Here is a 19,645-nt window from a genome sequence, read left to right on the forward strand (position 1 = left end):
TTGGTTAACTCTGAAGGTATCGATAAACCACAAACAGCCTTTTTTCTTCATGTGACATTCACATTTCAACATACTGAAAACTGAAATAAAAATTCAAGCCTAGGAAAAAACCTGCCCTTGTGATTAACAAAATAAGTAGGGTGCTATACTCGGTTTCTGCTGACACCAACTATGGAAATTCTATCTAACCTTAACCTTCTCTGATCCCCATTACCTACATGGAGGAAGGTGAAGACAAATCTTAGCCCCTATGACGAGTTGAATCGCTATACTGCATGGTTTTCTTTAAACCATTCTGAAAAGCAAAAGCAAATTCCACTTCAAAGCCTAATACACTGAAAGATTCTAGCACCTGGATAACATTTTTTAAAGCATTTTCAGCGTTTTGTTACACATTCTGGAAATCATAATCAACGTCACATACTGTGTCTATGCATTAAGGAAATGAGATAAACTCATCTACAAGTTCCCCGCCCCCTTCAAATGATGTTTAAATGAAAATTAACTCTATACATCCACCTGACTTTCCTCAGAAAGGACGTAAGAGTTGGATTTGATTAAACCCACGGATTGGGTTCCACTGCCCACTAAAAAAGCATATTAAATTCAATTTCCCTGGGCAAAAAGTCTCCTTTATCTACATCTATCCCAGTGTTCCGTATTTTCTATGGAGTCAAAGACTGCAGTGGCTTTCTCCTCCGCTGTTGCTGACAGTCACAATAGCAGGTCATCAGTATTAAAAAAAAAAAAAGCACTGTTAATGTTGCTGACAGCCTGTCTGAATCACTAGGGGATTATAACACAAGCAGCTGCTATGACCTCAAGGTCCCACCTTAAGCAGCAAAAGAGAACAGGTAGGTAAGGAAGAGCAGCACAGGCAAGCTGTAAAATATCATAAACCCACCACATTAGAAGACCCAAGCATTACTCAGCTTAAGTACTCCTGCACTTCCATACCACAATGTAAATGAGATCTAATGTACGTGCAACAGAGTCCTCAGAATGGCACAGGCCACTTTGGCTCATTTTCAGAAGCAGAGAGCATTTGACTGCAGCTGACATTAACAAGGCTGCCCATACCCTGCTTAGCCCATCACAGCCTCCTATGTACATTCTACACAGACTGGGCTAAATAACTAGAGAAAATGCACAATTATAGTACTCCTGCTACAGCACACAGCCAGGGAAAAGCAACACCTACCCTCTCCAATTCAGTTCTATTCGCAAGAATGCAAAAGGGACAGGCACAAACAGAGTGTCTCCCCTCACCACATCACACCATTTAGGAACTCTGGAGAATTAAATGCACTGTTTGCTCTAAGAAGTACAACATTTAAACCTAATGTAAACAGCACAAACAGCAAAACCCCTCACAATCAGAAATGAAACATCAGTAGAAGCTGCCCCTTTCAAATACTCAGAACCACAGTATTTTTAATATAGCAAGCTGAAAAGTTTTATTTCCAACAAAACCAAACTGAATAGACAAAATACTTGTACTTTTGAACCTGTTCTATTTCACACATGGATCCGCAATGCTGTCACTTGTACAGCTGGGGTGGAAGGGCAAGGTGGGAAAATTTTGGGGCCCCTGGTAAGAACAACCCCTGATGCACTGCAGTGTGTTTTGTACAGTTTTTTTATCAGAGGAAAAACATTATTTATCGCTAACTTCTCATTTTCAATCTAGTATCAAACATTTGTGAGAATTCTACAGAAAGACAAAAACTCTTTTCATGACATAATGCAGTCAGGAAGGGGGAAGCACAAAACACTCTTCAGATGAAAGCATCTCCCAGGTACATACAGCTGGGACTTTCAAAAGAGCTTGAGGAAGACTTATTTATGACTCACTCTAAAGGGAGATGGGCATTTAACAACTTTTGGCCATTTTCAGAAATCTCAGATAACGTTCCCCCCCCCTCCCCCAACTACTCTAGTTGATTTTTATCTAATCTTTTCAAACTAGTTAAAAAAAAAAGAGGTGTGCATGTGTGGTAGGGAATTTCCTACAGAGTTAAAATTTCAGACATGCAAAATTACTATTTATAGGTTATCTTAAAAAACGCATATGAATTATTTATTTTTGTGAACTTCCTTTATATAACATAAATCGCATCCTCATTATAAAGAACGCTGATGAATATTTCCAGTGCTGAAACTCTCTTACCTGTATGCAAGTCTGTCCACATGAACATTGGAAGACTGGCATTTGATCATTGTCAAATCACTGATCCAGACCCAGCACACATTGGTTTCCATCCAATACTTTCCAGTTATGGTCCACAGACAAAGTTGATTACATCAGCTCATTTTATGTTGGACAAGTATCAACGTCACAAATTACTGCTGGGGGCTACTCCCTAATTTTAGTGGGGGGAAAAACAAGGAAAAATTACCTAGGATCATGCATTCTTCTGTGTGATTCTACTGGTCCAGTGAACGAGGAACGACGCTCCAAATAAGAGGAAAAACAACTGGCACATACAGTGATTTGACAATAATATTCATTCCCCCAGGGTTCTGAGTGGACAGTAAGTAAGAGCAACATGAAGCAAGTGTTTAGTATAAACTAAAACAGTTTATAACTTTGTATGCAAAAACCATGTCACCATATTTTCATAGTGGGAATGTCACATACTGGGGCAAGCCTGATATATTCCATCTGCATACATCTGAGCCAAATCCACTTCATCATGAGAGGTGAAGGGCATCATGCTTCACCCTTCCATCTCATATGACCATTTTTGCAGACGTCACAGATACAGTTATCACTGCTGCAACAATGAAAGAAAAAGAGAAAAGCAATGACCATGTAAAACCCACCAGCCTGGCTTTCAATTTAGATTAGCTGGGCCCTGCAACAAGAACACTTACTGAATGGAAATTCTTTCCAAAGAGGATAGGGAAAAAAGCTTATCTTCTCAAGAGGAAAGAAAAAATTTCATAGTCAGCAGAGATAAAGCTGCCTCAATAGTTTGTGTGCTCATGTGTGATTTGCCAATGTTGCTGCAAGAAAACACTCAAGACTTTCCTCTTGAGTTCAATATTTCATGTATTGAGTAAAGATTTCAATGCAAAGCTTATGGAGCAGGAAGATGGTTGAAAAAAGAAACCTGAAGTACTACAGGTTCCCATTTACACTCCCTATTTATAAGAAATCCAGAATAATTCCAAATACCTGAAGTCTAACTGACCACCACCGACAGATAAAGGGATACTGCAAGGTCATGTCAGTAACATTAGGGGCAGAGTGAGTGAAAGGGGCAGGCTTACACACGGAACAACAACAAAATCTCTTTTCCTCCTCTATTCAAAGAGCCAGGAAAACCCCGGGCACAGTGAGGGTAAATGACTGGTGAGCGGAGAGTTTTCTGTAAGTCTGTCTATTTTTGTTCACTATCACCCCAGATTTTCAGAGGAAGGGCTCTTCTGGGAAATAGCCTCAGGGTCTCTGGAAAGAAAATAATTGATTCTAGGGTGACTCATCTGTCCTCTTGTCCCCCAAAGAGGTCTGAGAGAAAATCTTACGGAGATAGTACCGAAGTGCACTTAAATACAAGTTTCTGGGTTTACATAATTTTCAGACCTGCCTGAACAAAGTGTTAAGATTTTAAAGTTGATGAATTTCTCACATACTGCACAGGAAAACACTTTTATCACAGGCATATTTGTCTAAGTCTGAACTGACTTTTGACGATGGGTATTACAGTGTAATCAAGGTTCACAAGAAGAAATTTTTTTTAAGGTAAACACCTGAGAATATCAGCAAGCATATTTGCCCCTCAGAGCACAAATCATTTCCATTCCACACTAAAACAGGCAGAAAAACATCTGTATGTTCATTACCTTCTATGAAGCTAATAAAGTTAATTATACTCCTATTTTTGAATTATTTCACACTGCCTCAGTCCATACAAAATACAACCAAAATCAGGATTTTTTTGGTTGTTTTTGGGTTTTTTTGTTTTCCCTGCTCAAGGAGCAGGAAATACCAACATACTAGAACTACACACACACAGACACACAAGGCTCCAGTAACAACCCTGCTGGCATTAACAAGCAGAGGCTGGTATGCAGGTATAAGGCTCAAGCAATTTTACTCTTTGCTGTTTAATACCATTCCCGTACCTTGTTCCCATGACTGCAACACAAATGCTGCACAATATACAAATATCAATGCAATTATCAAGGCAAAGAGAATTGTCCTGTACTAACACTAAGTCAACATATTAGGCCTCCTATTAATAAGAAAGGTCTTTCAAGAGAAGCAGGGAAACATTTCACACTCTAAACAAGGTCTACAATTGGAGTCTGTCATTTCTCACAGCATTTTTTTCTTGAACGTTCACCTCTGCAGCAGCAAAAACAGGATGTAACATCAGTGGGTGTAGTTCTGACTTGGAAAATTATCTTTGTTTCACAAGATGAGCTCATGTGGAAGCCCCTACGTGAGAGGGAGAGAGTAGGAGGTTACTTTGCTACAGGAGGCACTAGCTGCATTTTGTGCTTCCTCCATTCTGAAGTGGTAGAGATGGTGAAACCACACAAAAATAATTACATTTTGAGTCTGTATCACCTGCCATTTTTCAAAGTGTTTAATTGTTTGGAGGATGCTCCACAACCTTCACAACTTTCACATTTCCCTATAGAAGAGGATTTGGTACTGAGGGAAAACAGGGAAATCCCGCAGTAACTTTCACATTTCTCATTACTGTATTTCTCATTACTGTATTAGACTTAAATAGTTTGTTCTCAGTGTAAACTAGTAATGACCACGCTAATTTCCATTTACAGATGCACTAGTTTAACATCCCAGTCCTTCCAATTAAAAAAAAAAAAAACCACAGGCAAACTAAAACTGGTTTTACCGAAGGAATTTTATGCAGATTTCCACTCAACTTTCTAACTATGTAATTTTAAATCACACTTGGAAAATGAAGCGAGAGGAAACTCCGCTATGCAAGATAAGAAAGTTTCAGGCGGATGGGCAGCGTCGGGTTTTGTTTTTCCTCACGAGCAAGGTCGGGCTCAGGCCGCACTGGCGCTGGGCGCTCCGGCTCTCCGCACCCGGCTCAGCCCGCCGCCGACAGGGAGGAAGACCCGATCCGGGAGCACAGCTGTGTTGGTGCGCCTGACGGGCGGGAAGAGAGGTGTGAAGGAAAGGTAGAAGTAATATTACAACGCACCCAAACGCGCCGGGGAAGTCTCATCTATAGCAGTTGGAGCAAGGTCCAGCATTAGGAGCAGGGAGGAGGAGGAGGAAGAGGTGGTACCGGCCTAGCAACCGGCTTCCCAGCACTGGGCGTGGTTTCGAGTATAGCTTCTCTTTCACCTCAGTAAGACTGGCAGAGCCCTTTTCGCCCGTGCCTCTTCTGGCTGTTGAAGACGCCTGAGCCGCCTCTGTGCGCAGATAGCAACGTTGTTCAAGGCAGAGATGTCCCCTCGTTGAGGAAGAAGGGAACTGGCTTTAGCTGCCTTACCATCATTATACATCTGCCGAGCCACGTTCGCTAATCCTTTCAATTTTATCGTGAGTCCAGCCGTTAGGTATTTTGGGGCGAGGTGAAAGAAGGACTGTGCTTTTCGGTTTGCTTTATAGTCGACTTCAGGAGATAAAACTCCGAGCTGCGCAAACAAACCTGCCCAGGTCCCACAAGATGGCGGTGGGGCTGTGGCGGAAGGGGTGTCGCCTCTCGTCTTGCACGCAACTTCCCATCAGCGCCTTTGGGCGTCGGTTACGCACAAGATGGCTTCCGACTAGCTGGAGCGTGGGGTGGGGGAGAGGGGTGTTGCTGGTAGCAGGGTGGTGTCGAGTTCGGTATGTTTATAGACGTTTATGGGCTTATGCCTTTTATACTGCTGCTGGTGTGAGGATAGACAAAACAGCTTTGTATTGGCCCTAGTAGCCACGCAGTGGTAACAGACTTTTTTTCAGTGAGCAATTACAGACGGGGTAAGTGTGGGCATGTGTTTTGGCGGGAGTTTATACAGAAGCAAGCCCCTGCTTGTTCAGGTCTTGCTTTATCACTCTTGAGTTCGTTTCTAGCAAAGATAATGTGGTTACAGGGGTGTGAAAATTGTATGCTTTCCATTGTTGTATAATCTTCAGTAAATTTTAAATGATGCCTTGTCCCTGTAAACTGGCCGTTGTGATTCACTTGATATAAGCCAACTTCCATGAAGCAACTTACTCTGAAGTGCTAGTATTGTAGCTGGAGCTGCTCTATTAAAGGCCTGAAATAGAAAATTCTGGAATATTTTATCAGCTGAACTAGACCAAAGGCAACTCCATATGTGATGAAATTAGACCCATCATGTTACCTCCCAGCCCAATGGTTTTCAAAGCATTTACAGAACACTGAGTCATTTTTTTGTGTTGCTAAAAATTGAGCAGTGTAATCACGGGACTCTGGGATAGTATGCTGTTGTGAAGAGTCACGCTGTCTTTGGAACTGTATGGAAAATGGAGGCAGAAAGTAATGACCTGCACTAGAACTTGGTCAGGTAAAAAGTGACTGCTCTGTGTTCTGAAAAAATGGAGTCCTACTGAAATAGTATGGTCGGGCTCTCACTTTAATATCAATCATTCAAGGGTATCACACTGTCCCTGCTACTCAGATGTAGCATTGGATTGGTGCTGATTCAGAAGGCACAGTATCTGCTGTGAATCAATATGCACACTTTCTCCTTGGATCTGTTCCATACAAACATGTAGAGACTGGTACAGGCTAATAGAAGAGGTTTAAGGAGATGGTATGGCTGCAGGCTTATGAAAGAAGAATTTTTTTTTTTAAAAAAAGAAGGTTGAATGAGTGATTTACCAATTTAATACAGCCATTATTTAAGAAACCAATATATTCTTTTGCTTACTTACTCCACTTTTTCCTAAATTTACATAGTTTTTATATATTTATTAAGTTTTCACTTTTATAGGCAGCATTTATGAGCTGGTACGCAACTTTTTTAACATCCATTTTTAAGTTGAAATGCTGTATTGTCTTCATTGATAGGTTCTCATGTAAGCTGGAACTGTAAATTGTAAATCAGTATAAATGTAGAACATAGAGCATACCACTAAGTTTAGATGTAATTGAGAAGAGATGGTCCTATATGTTTCAATTTAGAGGGCTTTGGATATAACTCTCTGGCTTGGACATACTTCTCTTGATATGCTTTCATAACAGGTTTGATCTATTTAATTTTGTAGATTCTCCTAGTTCTCTAAAAAAAATCTTTTAAGAATTTATGCCTCCTAAAATACTATGAACTTATGTTTTCTGCTATGTATTGCAAAATCAGACTTGGTATGATCAGGGTGAGTGCATTCCATTTGGTGTTACCGGTTACACTTGTTATGTGTTGGTGCTGCTTTTATTATTACTGTTATTGTTAAAAAAAAGTCTGTCACTAAGGGAAGAGATTGTTTTCAAGGGTTTTTCTTCTCTGTTGGAGCAATGGCTAAAGGATTATCTGACTTTCAGATTTTCAGATTTCTATTTGGCCTACAACTGAGGATAGAGAATGTATAGATCATCTGTAAACGCAGTTCCCCATCATACATGTAAAACAGTTTGGATGAATCCCTGATGATACCCATGATGAAATTGGTAAACTTAATTGGAAGACAAGCCATGAATCCTGAGAACATTCCTTGTAAAACCCCTTGAAACAAACACTCCTAACTTCAGTTAGCTGCATGTAGAAAATATACTTGCATTGATGTAAAAAGTTTACTTAAAGTGCTGATTTGGCACAGATCTAATTGCAGGATAGAAGCTTGTAGTTTGAGAGCTCAACAAAGATGATTTTTGTAGGAAGGTTTGTGGGAGAGATTAAGGCAGGTTAACACCACAAACACAGTCAGCTTTTTAAACTGCAACTGCCTCGCATCATGAGAACAGTTATTCTGTTATGCTCTGAAATAGGAATTTCAGAGACATTGAATATATACTGCAATGTAGTCACTATTGTAATGGAATCACTTGCCTGCTTTAACTTCTCTGTAACATATACATTTGGAAGATTATGCTAATGATGTAAATATTACAGGTGGAATTAGCAAAAACAATAGATAAATCACAAGTATCTTTCCAAGAGAGCAGAAATAGCTCTTTGACTACTGATGGGCTCACTAGAGTTGAACCTAGGGATAGGTTCAATGTGCCAGAGTTGAAATCGATAGCCCAGCTCAGGTGCATCTACACCAATGCACGCAGCATGGGCACCAAACAGGAGGAGCTGGAAGCCATTGTGCAGCGCGACAGCTATGACGTAGTTGCCATCACAGAAACATGGTGGGATGCTTCTCATGACTGGAGTGCTGCAATGGATGGCTATAAGCTCTTCCGAAGGGATAGGCAGGGAAGGAGAGGCGGTGGGGTGGCTCTGTATGTTAGGGAGTGTTTTGATTGCATAGAAATCGAAGATTGTGAAGACCAAGTAGAGTGCTTGTGGGTAAGGATGAGGGGGAAGGCCAATGAGGCAGATATCCTGCTGGGAGTCTGTTACAGGCCACCCAACCAGGATGAAGAGACGGATGAGACATTCTATAAGTGACTGGCGGAGGTCTCGCATTCGCTGGCCCTTGTTCTTGTGGGGGACTTCAACCTACCGGACATCTGCTGGAAGTATAACACGGCAGAGAGGAAACAGTCTAGGAGGTTCCTGGAGTGTGTGGAGGATAACTTCCTGACACAGCTGGTGAGTGAGCCCACCAGGGGAGATGCCTTACTGGACCTGCTGTTTACAAACAGAGAAGGACTGGTGAGAGATGTGGTGGTCGGAGGCTGTCTTGGGCTTAGCGACCACGACATGATAGAATTCTCGGTTGTGAGGGAAGTAAGGAGAGGGGTCAGCAAAACTGCTATCATGGACTTCCAGAGGGCAGACTTTGGCCTTTTCAGGTCACTGGTTGAGAGAGTCCCTTGGGAGACAGTCCTGAAGGACAAAGGGGTCCAGGAAGGCTGGACAGTCTTCAAGAAGGAAATCTTAAAGGCGCAGGAGCAGGCGGTCCCCATGTGCTGTAAGAAGAGCTGGCGGGGAAGGCGACCGGCCTGGCTGAACAGGGAGATTTTGCTGGGACTCAGGGAAAAGAGGAGAGTTTATCACCTCTGGAAGAAGGGGCAGGCAACTCACGAAGAGTACAAGGATCTCGTTAGGTCAAACAGGGAAAAAATTAGAAAGGCAAAACTCCAGCTAGAGCTCAGTCTGGCCACAGTTGTAAAGGATAATAAAAAATGTTTTTACAAATATATTAACAACAAAAAGAGAGGCAAGGAGAATCTCCATCCCCTACTGGATATGGCGGGGAACATTGTCTCCAAGGACGAGGACAAGGCTGAGGTACTTAATGCCTTCTTCGCCTCAGTCTTTAATAGCCACTCCAGGTATCCACAGGATGTTCAGCCCCCTGAGCTGGAAGATGGGGATGGAGAGCACAATGTACTCCTCATAATCCAGGAGGAAGCAGTCAAGGACATGCTAAGCCACCTGGATACCCACAAGTCTATGGGGCCTGATGAGATCCACCCACGAGTACTGAGAGAGCTGGCGGAGGAGCTTGCCAAGCCACTCTCCATCATCTATCAGCAGTCCTGGTTAACAGGAGAGGTCCCAGAAGACTGGAGGCTTGCCAATGTGACGCCCGTCTACAAGAAAGGCCGGAAGGAGGATCCTGGGAACTACAGGCCTGTCAGCCTGACCTCTGTACCAGGGAAGATTATGGAGCGGTTGGTCTTGAGAGTGCTCACAGGGCATCTGCAGGACAACCAAAGGATCAGGCCCAGCCAGCATGGGTTCATGAAAGGCAGGTCCTGCTTGACCAACCTGATCTCCTTCTATGACCAGGTGACCCGCCTAGTGGATGGGGGAAAGGCTGTGGACGTTGTCTACCTGGACTTTAGTAAAGCCTTTGACAGCGTCTCCCACAGCATTCTCCTGGAGAAACTGCCGGCTCGTGGCTTAGACGGGTTTACTCTTCGCTGGGTGAGGAACTGGCTGGATGGCCAAGCCCAGAGAGTTGTGGTGAACGGCGTTAAATCCGGCTGGCGGCCAGTCACAAGCGGTGTTCCCCAGGGCTCGGTTCTGGGGCCGGTCTTGTTCAATATCTTTATAGATGATCTGGATGAGGGAATTGAGTGCTCCCTCAGTAAGTTTGCAGATGACACCAAGCTGAGTGGGAGTGTTGATCTGCTGGAGGGTAGGAGGGCTCTGCAGAGGGATCTGGACAGGCTGGATCGATGGGCAGAGGCCAACTGTATGAGGTTTAATAAGGCCAAGTGCAGGGTCCTGCACTTTGGCCACAACAACCCCATGCAACGCTACAGGCTTGGGGAGGAGTGGCTGGAGAGCAGCCCGGCAGAAAGGGACCTGGGGGTGCTGGTTGACAGCCGGCTGAACATGAGCCGGCAGTGTGCCCAGGTGGCCAAGAAGGCCAACAGCGTCCTGGCCTGTATCAGGAATAGTGTGGCCAGCAGGAGTAGGGAAGTGATTGTGCCCCTGTACTCGGCACTGGTGAGGCCGCACCTTGAATACTGTGTTCAGTTTTGGGCCCCTCACTACAAGAAGGATGTTGAGGTGCTGGAGCGTGTCCAGAGAAGGGCAACGAAGCTGGTGAGGGGTCTGGAGCACAAGTCTTATGAGGAGCGGCTGAGGGAACTGGGGTTGTTCAGTCTGGAGAAGAGGAGGCTGAGAGGAGACCTTATCGCTCTCTACAACTACCTGAAAGGGGGTTGTGGCGATGAGGGTGTTGGTCTCTTCTCCCAAGTAACTAGTGATAGGACAAGAGGAAATGGCCTCAAGTTGCGCCAGGGGAGGTTTAGATTGGATATTAGGAAAAATTTCTTCACTGAGAGGGTGGTCAGGCATTGGAACAGGCTGCCCAGGGAGGTGGTGGAGTCGCCATCCCTGGAAGTGTTCAAAAAACGTGTGGATGTGGCGCTTCAGGACGTGGTTTAGGGGACATGGTGGTGCTGGATTAATAGTTGGACTTGATGATCTTGAAGGTCCTTTCCAACCTAGTGATTCTGTGATTCTGTGGAGATAGGAGTTCCATTTGAGTTTCAGAAAATGGAGCATCATCAGTTCTATTTTTCAGAACTTAAGATACAGAAAGAGCTTCATGACTGTGGTATTACAATCATGTATATTCCTTTCCTGCAGGTGCCACTGCTGCTTTTGACCCTGTTCTTCACACTGTAAAGTATCTGTGCTGGTAGAAAGGCTTGTTTTAATGTAAGTACAGCCATTGCAATGGTTACAATGAAGACAGATTAGGTACTATTATTTTAATACACAGGAAATACTCCATCCCCAGGCAGGATTAGTATTATACACATGAAATAAAAATCCTTGAGTATATATTCCACAATATGGGCAAAATATGTTCATAATAAATTAAGACAGTGGTTGAGGGCAGTGGCTGCCAACTGGCTATTAAACCATTGAATGATACCTCCTTAATTCATTAATTAATGAATTTTACCTAAACTAGTCTTAACAGTGAATATGCCCAATATATTTGCTTATGTAGAATGTTGGTAAGGCTGATTCTTATGATCTTCCCTATACAAGATAGTACTTATGCATTAATTTAATTTTTAAATCTTTAAGTAAAGTATCTGTGGAAATTAAATTGATATTACGTGCTTGCATGTAAGTTTTCTGGAAACTGTGGTTGAAATTAGAAGAGGTAAGATTTTGATTGTCTTAGCTTTCTTCACATACAATAAAGTCTTGATAAAAAAAATTACCTGTTCTTAAAAAAAAAAAAATTATCAAGGAACACATTAGTTTCTATAGCAGCCAGATTACATTTATATATATTTTACATCTTTGGTCTAAATAACCTAAGCAAGGTTATGTGTGCTGAAAATGTGATTACAGTAACTTTTAAATCTGTGTCCATCTGCTGGTGTTTGAAAATAAGATAATGTACGAATGTCTCTTCAGCTAGTGTAAATAAAGCTCTTGATTTTTTAACAAAACTGCCTGCTATATCAGTGAAGTGGCAGGCTTGTAACATTTTAAAAGACTAGTTCTACAGGAACTTGCAGCAACTTTACCTCAGGCTCTGAAGCATTTGATGTAGACAAACAAAAAACCACAATGAAAAGCATACATACAGAAGAATATGAAAAAAACATTCCCAACAGGAAACTAAATGGGACAGCAACTATTGCTTAAAGTTTTGGGGTTTTTTTTTAAGGCTTAGGCTTCTGGATGGCTGCAACAGAGTTGAGGCTGGGGAGCAGCCAGTCAGCACACAAGTACAGCACACCAAATTAAAATTACAAAGGGCAGCTGAAGTGGGAAGCATCTATCTTAAGTGCAAGATTAACCAATACTGCATGTAATGCTAGCTCTGTTTGTTTTTCTGAAGAACCATCTAAAATTCAGTTATCTTAAGTTTATTCTTGGACCCAGATAGAAAACAAGCAGTGAGTATCAACCTTTGAAAATGTGTATTCTGGGTGGGACAGCCTAAGGGACAACATGGAAATATTTTGTGCAACATACCTTAGACAGTACGTTCTTGATTTGTTTTTCAGGGAATGATGCAACTGCATAGGAATGCTTGAGAAAGAATTAGGCAAGAAAAGTTTAGTAAAAGTTTGCCCTATGAACAGTGCCTTGAGCAATGTCATACAGAGATGACAAACTCCACTGCACAGTACAGCTGCACTCCCACGATAGCAGATGTTTATTGTCTCTAAAAATAAAGCTGTGTTATAATCTCATTCAGAAAGGTTGTGTGTGAATATATATATTAAAAAAAAGAGATATTTTAGCCATGTTTTAGTAGGACCTTCAAGCTTTTTGTAAAGCTGCAATTTGTGACATGATTACTTAAGCTTTCCAGTTTCTTCACCATGGAAGTACACAATGTAATTGTCTAGTGGCATTTTAAGTTTCTCACTTGTTTGTCTAATTTTGGATATCCTGTTGTTTTGATTGAAAAATGAGATTGTATGCCCTCCTTATTGTTACTAATGGCATAACTATATTTACAATAGGCTATTTAGCCAATTCTAATTCCTACTACTGCAGAGGCCATATACTGCCAACAGGCCTTTTTCTCCTGTAGTCCTCACTCCAGGCATCCTTAATGCACTCCAGAAGCTGTTAGATCATTTAAAGAAGAAAAATAGGAAATTTAAAACAAATTATTAAGAGACTAGGTATTAAAAAAAATTTTTTTTGTACTATACAAGTTTAGAACTTAATACCCCAGAACAAAGAGGGGAAAAAAGCAATTGTTCTCTTTTTTTCATGTTACACTCAAGTATCTTGGAAGTAGTGTTAGGAAAAATGTTGTGGTTTACCCCAGCCAGCAACTAAGCATCACACAGCTGCTCGCTCACTCCCTGCCAGTGGGATGGGGGGAGAGAATCGTAAAAGTGAGAAAACTCATGGGCTGAGATAAAGACAGTTTAACAGCAAAAGCTGCATATGCAAGCAAAGCAAAACAAGGAATTCATTAACAACTTCCCAGCAGCAGGCAGGTGTTCAGCCATCTCCAAGAAAGCAGGGCTCCATCACGCATAATGGTTGCTTGGGAAGACAGACCCTAACTCTGAACATCCTCTCCACCCCTTCCTTCTTTGTCCCAGCTTTATATACCAAGCATGACATTAGATGGTACAGAGTATTTCTTTGGACAGCCTGGGTCAGCTGTGTACCTCCAGCCTTCTTGCTGGCAGGCCAGCACAAGAAGGTAGACAGTCCTTGACTGCTTAGCAACAACTGAAAACATCAGTACATTTATCACCATTTTTTCATCCCAAATACAAAACACAGCTTTATACTAGCTTCTGTGGAGAAAACTAACTATCCCAGCTGAAACCAGGACAATAAGGTACAGTTATTGTTGACTGCAACATTCTATTTTGCTTAGTAAATGTAGCAGCAATATAATTTTTAATTTCTGGATATCACACAGCCAATTATTTTGGTGCATAGTGTCTGCCAAATTAACTCTTTAATAGGGTTAAGTATAAGCTTTGGTATTTTCATACACTTTGAGGCAGTTTTGGGTACTACTTAAACCTTTCAGGCAATCTTTTTATTTAGAGACATAAGAGTGAATAGTAACAAATTATTCATTACCACTTACCAGCAAATAATTGTTACTAAACTTGTAATTAATATAGTACATTTTTTCTCTTAAAAGCAACACACTTGCTCTGGCTGTTTTTTGATCACTCCACAAAAGTATAATAAAACCAAAGAAACATGTTTTTGTCTGTGATAGCCTTTAATATGCATATTGGAAGTACAGAGTGAGCAGCAGGTTTTCGTACATTTGAGCTTAGTAATGAGTAAGTATTAAGTTGTCATATTTGATCTTCAGTGATGGCCTCCATTCTTCTTTGGAGGAAACAGTGTGTATTCAATGCCAAGAGCTATGACAAAAGCTGCAAATCCCCACTTGAGTCCCCTAGTGAAGACTTCTGTTAAGGTGACAGGTTTTGCAAAGCCACCCATGTATCTCCAGGCTTCATTACTAGAAGAAAAGTGAAACCAGAAGTACTAACAGGAATATCTTTGTTCAGAAAAAGAGATGAAGGTATTTCAACTAGATATAATTGAGACTGTCACATTTCTGTCATTTGAGTAACAGGAATTGCCACAAGTAAAGTTCATGGTATTAACTCTTAGCCCTTTACGCCTGTAATTTGAGATAGAAGTAACACCAGGAAACAACATAATTCTAGTAACAGAATCACCTCCCCAAACTTACGTAATTGTTGTCTTCTGGTTTTACTCTGTTTGAAACAAAATCAGAACCTACTAGCACAGGCAGAGGTGGAGTAACTACAAAGGCTTCTCAGTGTGCTAGACAATATCTAGCATAGTTAAATCTTAAAAGGGAAAGTGTTTCCAGCCATAGAAAACTCATCCTAGTGTGGAGGCACCTTCTGTTTTACAATATGACACTTAACTATTACTAGAGTTAGAAATGCCTACTAAAAACGATTAAAAAAAAAAAAGCTGAAAAGATAGTGTTTAATGAAAAGCTGCAGAATATTTACAAACCTCACGCTGTTTTGCCTTACTGCTTTTAACCTACATGCTTACTGAAACATTAGTCACTGCTATAACTGACGACAGGCATTTATGTGCAGCATAACTAGTGTAATCTATAGAAGAGACAAACTGTCCATCTCTAAAGACTCCTGGTCCTTGAGAAAAGAAATAAAAGCCATTTGCACAGAAACAAGGAATAAAATCAGCACCATCATTTCAGAAGATGATACTTTTTTTTTAAACAACGGGTTCAAGTATTTATGTTCATAGATAATCCTCTTGTGCAGATGGTTCTGTGACTCAGGATGAAGACATACTGGCATGAAAGAGTATCTTCTAGATGCTAGTATGGGATACTCATGGATAAAGACTTAGGTTTCCAAATATGACATCTTTCACACAGCTGATTCTTTACTGAATATGTACATTAATATGCATTTGCTGCAAAGGTGGAAAGCTGATCCCCTGTTAAAAGGAACTTAATATATCAAAGGGGAGCCCTAGAGAGGGTTACTTTTTCAAGACTTCTAGTGCAAGATATTAATAATGCAATCGCGTTCCAGATTACTGAAGCAAGTAAGTTGATACTTTAAATTCTCCTTTGATAAGGAAGATTGGCGTGATACTTTTACTTGTCCTATGGACCTGAAATATTACCTTACATAAAATTTACAAAGTTCAGGAAGAATCATCTCATGCTTTAAGTTTGACTTTGTTCCTTATTTCAACTCCTCACATAACTGGCTCAATCCCCTACTTTTACCAGAGGAACATTATTTTTTTTATCTAGGAGGGGCAACAAATATTACCCAACTCTTTCCCAGTTTGCTGTTTTGCAGCACTTCTGAACAGTGTACTGAAAGTCAGGTTAATTTACACTAAATTTATGATATTAAACTGTGTCCATTTTTTAATGGGAATAAGCCTATTGCTTGCTGAAAACAATTTTGTCTGAAGCAAAGCGGGGGCGGGGGGGGGAAGCTAACACTGCTTGCAATCCACAGAAATAGAGACAACATAAATGTGACACAAGCCTGGAAAGTTCATTGGTAACTGATAATCCTAAGGACTCATCTCAAAACGATTCTTATCATTATCAAAACTATGTTTTACTCAATGCTTACAGCCTTAAACTGTTTAAAAGGAAGGAAAAAAAGTCCTGTCAATCCCAAACTAGAGGTTTATAGCATGTAACAACTTTTTAACCTGTTTGCTCTTACATTTTTCTTGTAGTGATTTGAAGTAAAGCCTGGCCTACGAAGGCTCCTGTAATAGTTTGCTCATGCAGCTTTTCCCTTACAGAAGAGCCAGACTACACAGCACAAGACATTTAGCATTTTATTCCCCAAGATTAAAGAGTACTTGAGCAAAGCATTACATAATTCATGATGTGAGAGAAATATATTAAGCCCTGTTGTAACAGCTGCCTAAGTGATCCAGAATTGCTCTAGCTAAAAAAGAAGAGGTATTCATTGTAAAGTGGGACAACTTAAGAGGTAAAAATCTGATCTTCCATTATGTCATTCACTGCTTAGCAAAATGAAATGCACAGTTCAATCAAATTCCACATTGCATACTAGTATATTTCTTCTTTTCAAATAAAGGCCTCCTGCTGTATATGACGAATGCTATTTCTACTCAGTATCAGTGTAAGTTCCATCAACTTCAGTGAGATCTGAGCACACGATCCCTTTGCTGAAAAGGGACAGGCTTACTCACATGTGCAAGACATAATATTACTTAAGTGTTTTGGTGGATGAGGTATTGGTCATTGTGCCTGATCTTTATGATCATGAAACATCACAAAGTGCAAGGGTGCCTTGCAAAATGTGGAGACTGGTCAAAGTGATGCAAGGAGCAACCTCCATGCAAAAAAATAAAGATTTAGCTGCAGTTCTGACTAATATATTCTAGGTGCATTTTCACTATTTTTACTAAAGAAAGAATAATCTGCAATGACAAGGTCCAGTTGATGCTACAAGATGACATATCAAGACTATTTTTGAGGCTCTAGCACTTACCGAGCCCAGGGATCCCTAAGACCCCGTTTAGCTAGCCTTTCCTGGACCTTCTCTAGTGGAGTGCCCTCTATCTTCCATTGTCTGTAGTCCGGGAGTTCCATTTTGCCATGGCCATGTTCATTTCCATGCCCCATACCTAAAAGAAAAGATAAGAGAGTTTTATTTCTCAGAGAGTATCAGCTTATTTTCACACACTTGCAAAGAACATACAGGAAATACAGGAACGTTACAAGAAGTATTCCAAAGCACATAACACTGAACATGAAGTATCTTCTGCATCGTACACAGTAGAACAAAGAGCTAAGAGACTTTATGCTGCATTTCAGAAGTTGCTGATTAAGCACAATAAGGCAAACCGTGCAGACTTAAGTGTTACTGCATTGTTAAGTCGCCACCGTAAAGATTTAGCTGCAGTTGTGACCAATATATTCTAGATGCATTTTTACTAAAGAAAGAATAATCTGCAATGACGAGGTCCGGTCGATGCTATAAGATGACATATCAAGACTGCAAGTCACCACCATTCATGAAGCAGCTATGTAAATTTTCTGTGCCGGAAAACAGTGTCAAAAACAATTATTTCCAATGTCTATAAATGCACCTCAGCAACGCCAGGGCCCACCAACTTGCAGGCTTTCCAGAGTACATCAAAAAGCTCACAGTGCAGTTTGGAAATTTCTAATTTAAGTACAGCAGAGCTATGATCATCAAGCTCTGAAGAAAAAACAACAGAAAAACAAAGGCTTGGCTCCTCAGCTGCTTTTAAATTGCCTCCAATTCAGTCAGACGTAACTCTGGAGATAAACAGGTACAGGATAGATGAATGGACAAGAAGATGGACCTTGCTAGTCATTGCACGAGGCTGGGAAATATATACTTTAACCTTTGAGAGAACTATGAGAATATTAAGGTTGTTAAAAACAGTGATCAAGGCAGATGGGAAGGTGCATTTTCAATGAGATCATGAAGGACTGGAAGAAAATAATGATGGCTTTGAAGTCTCTATTTTCACAAAGCATCCAAAGACTTCTTTGAGCCAGGATTTCCAATTTTAACACATCTGGTAGCAAAGAACAAATCTAATGGCCTTAATTTCTAGAAGAATTGACTGGAACACAGTAGTGCCGAGAACACAGCTTCAAAGCCTGTAACTCTTGGAAGACCCCAAGCTGTGGAGACAGCAAAGAGGATTCTCTTGCAGAAGGAAACCTGAAGAACAATTCTTATGCTGTCGTCACACGAAAAGCCTCCTCAAAATTAAACCCCAGTCTACACCCTGGCCATAAAAGCCCAAGACCTCTCTCCTAATAGTGTTTCCGTTCTGCAGGAAAAGGGTTTATGCGCACCTGCACACTAGCACCCACACGCCGCGGCCGGCGGGCTGCACTGCAGCACCAGCCGGGCACACAACAAAACCGGCAAAACCAGGGCCGAAAGGGCGCCCCGAGATAGGGGACGGAGGGCCCGCACGGCGCCAGCGCCGAGGCCCGCTAGCCCGGGCGGGGCGGGTGTCCGCGTAACGGCGCGCGGAGAACGGCCACGGCGGCTGCGCGAGGCCGCTCCTGCTTGGGGGTACAACCCGGAGCCGCAGACAGCTCCGCTACCCCCTTCGTTTCGTTTCGTTTCGCTTCGCTTCGCTCCCATCCCCTCCCAAGCCCACACATAGACACTCCCAGGATGGGTAACGACAGGTCCCAGACGATGCCCGGGCCCACTTCCCGCCGACGGGCCCTCGGTACCTGCCCGCTCAGTGACCCTCCTTCAGGACGCAGTCGCCACCCGGAAGCGGAAGTTGGAGTAAGGACCGGCCGCTACCGGAAACGCAGCCAGCCACGAGGGTTCCGAGCAGCTTCTGTTCCGGTTCCTTCCAATGTCTTGACGAAGGCGCGAAGGCAGCAAGACCGCTGCCCGGCCTGTTGCTGCCCGCAGGACTCCCGTCGCGGTTAAACGAGGCACGCCCTACACAGGGAGCGGCGCTGCTGACTGCGGCGGAGGACCTTGGGATGGGTGGGAGGAGGGAGACGGGGAGGAGAAAGCGGCCAATCAGTGCGGGGCTTGTTGGAGGCGGGAGCGGCCCAATGGGTGGGTGCGTTGTTGAGCTGCGGGGTTGGCAGTGGCTTGGAGGTAGCAGCGAAGAAGAGGGTGAGGGGGTGGCGGCAATAGTAGTCGGTACCGGAGCCGTTGGGTGGCGGCGGCGGGTGGGGCCTGGGCCGGTACCAAGACCGGGACGGCAGCAAGGTTTCCCCCTTCTGCCCTTCGCTGGTTGGTTGTTGACGGCAGGTCGTTGCCGGGTGCGCGAGCAAGGACGGAAGCCCGCAGGGTCTGCGCGTGCGGGGGCGCGAGCCGTTGCTTCCCGCCACCCTCCCGCCGTCGCCACTGCTGCGCGCTGGGCTGCGAGGCGCCGCGCTGGGCCTTCCCTTCTCCCTCCCTCTCCCTGCAGACGGCGACTCCCCGGGCACGGCAGAGGGGCGGGCGGGGGGAGCACCCCCACACATCCAGCGCTTATGTAAGCCCCGGGCCCGCGCGCCCCCGGCCCTGACCGCGGAGAGCGGCGGAGCGGCCGCGGGGCCCGTGGTAGTGCCCTCTCGCTGCTT

General features: G+C 42.9%; 1 protein-coding gene across 1 annotated transcript; it reads right to left on the bottom strand.

The window, feature by feature from the left end:
• Window positions 1-14,349: 14,349 nt before the first annotated feature.
• NDUFB3 (NADH:ubiquinone oxidoreductase subunit B3) lies at window positions 14,350-17,185 on the bottom strand (the record flags this gene model as incomplete). The annotated part of the gene is made up of 2 exons (XM_082001324.1): window positions 14,350-14,506; window positions 17,052-17,185. The coding sequence occupies 2 exons, from the start codon at window positions 17,183-17,185 to the stop codon at window positions 14,350-14,352; spliced, it is 291 nt and encodes a 96-aa protein (XP_081857450.1).
• Between the last annotated feature and the right edge of the window lie 2,460 nt (window positions 17,186-19,645).

Source organism: Phaethon aethereus (assembly GCF_964289735.1).
Source record: "Phaethon aethereus genome assembly, chromosome: 6".
NCBI lineage: Eukaryota > Metazoa > Chordata > Aves > Phaethontiformes > Phaethontidae > Phaethon > Phaethon aethereus.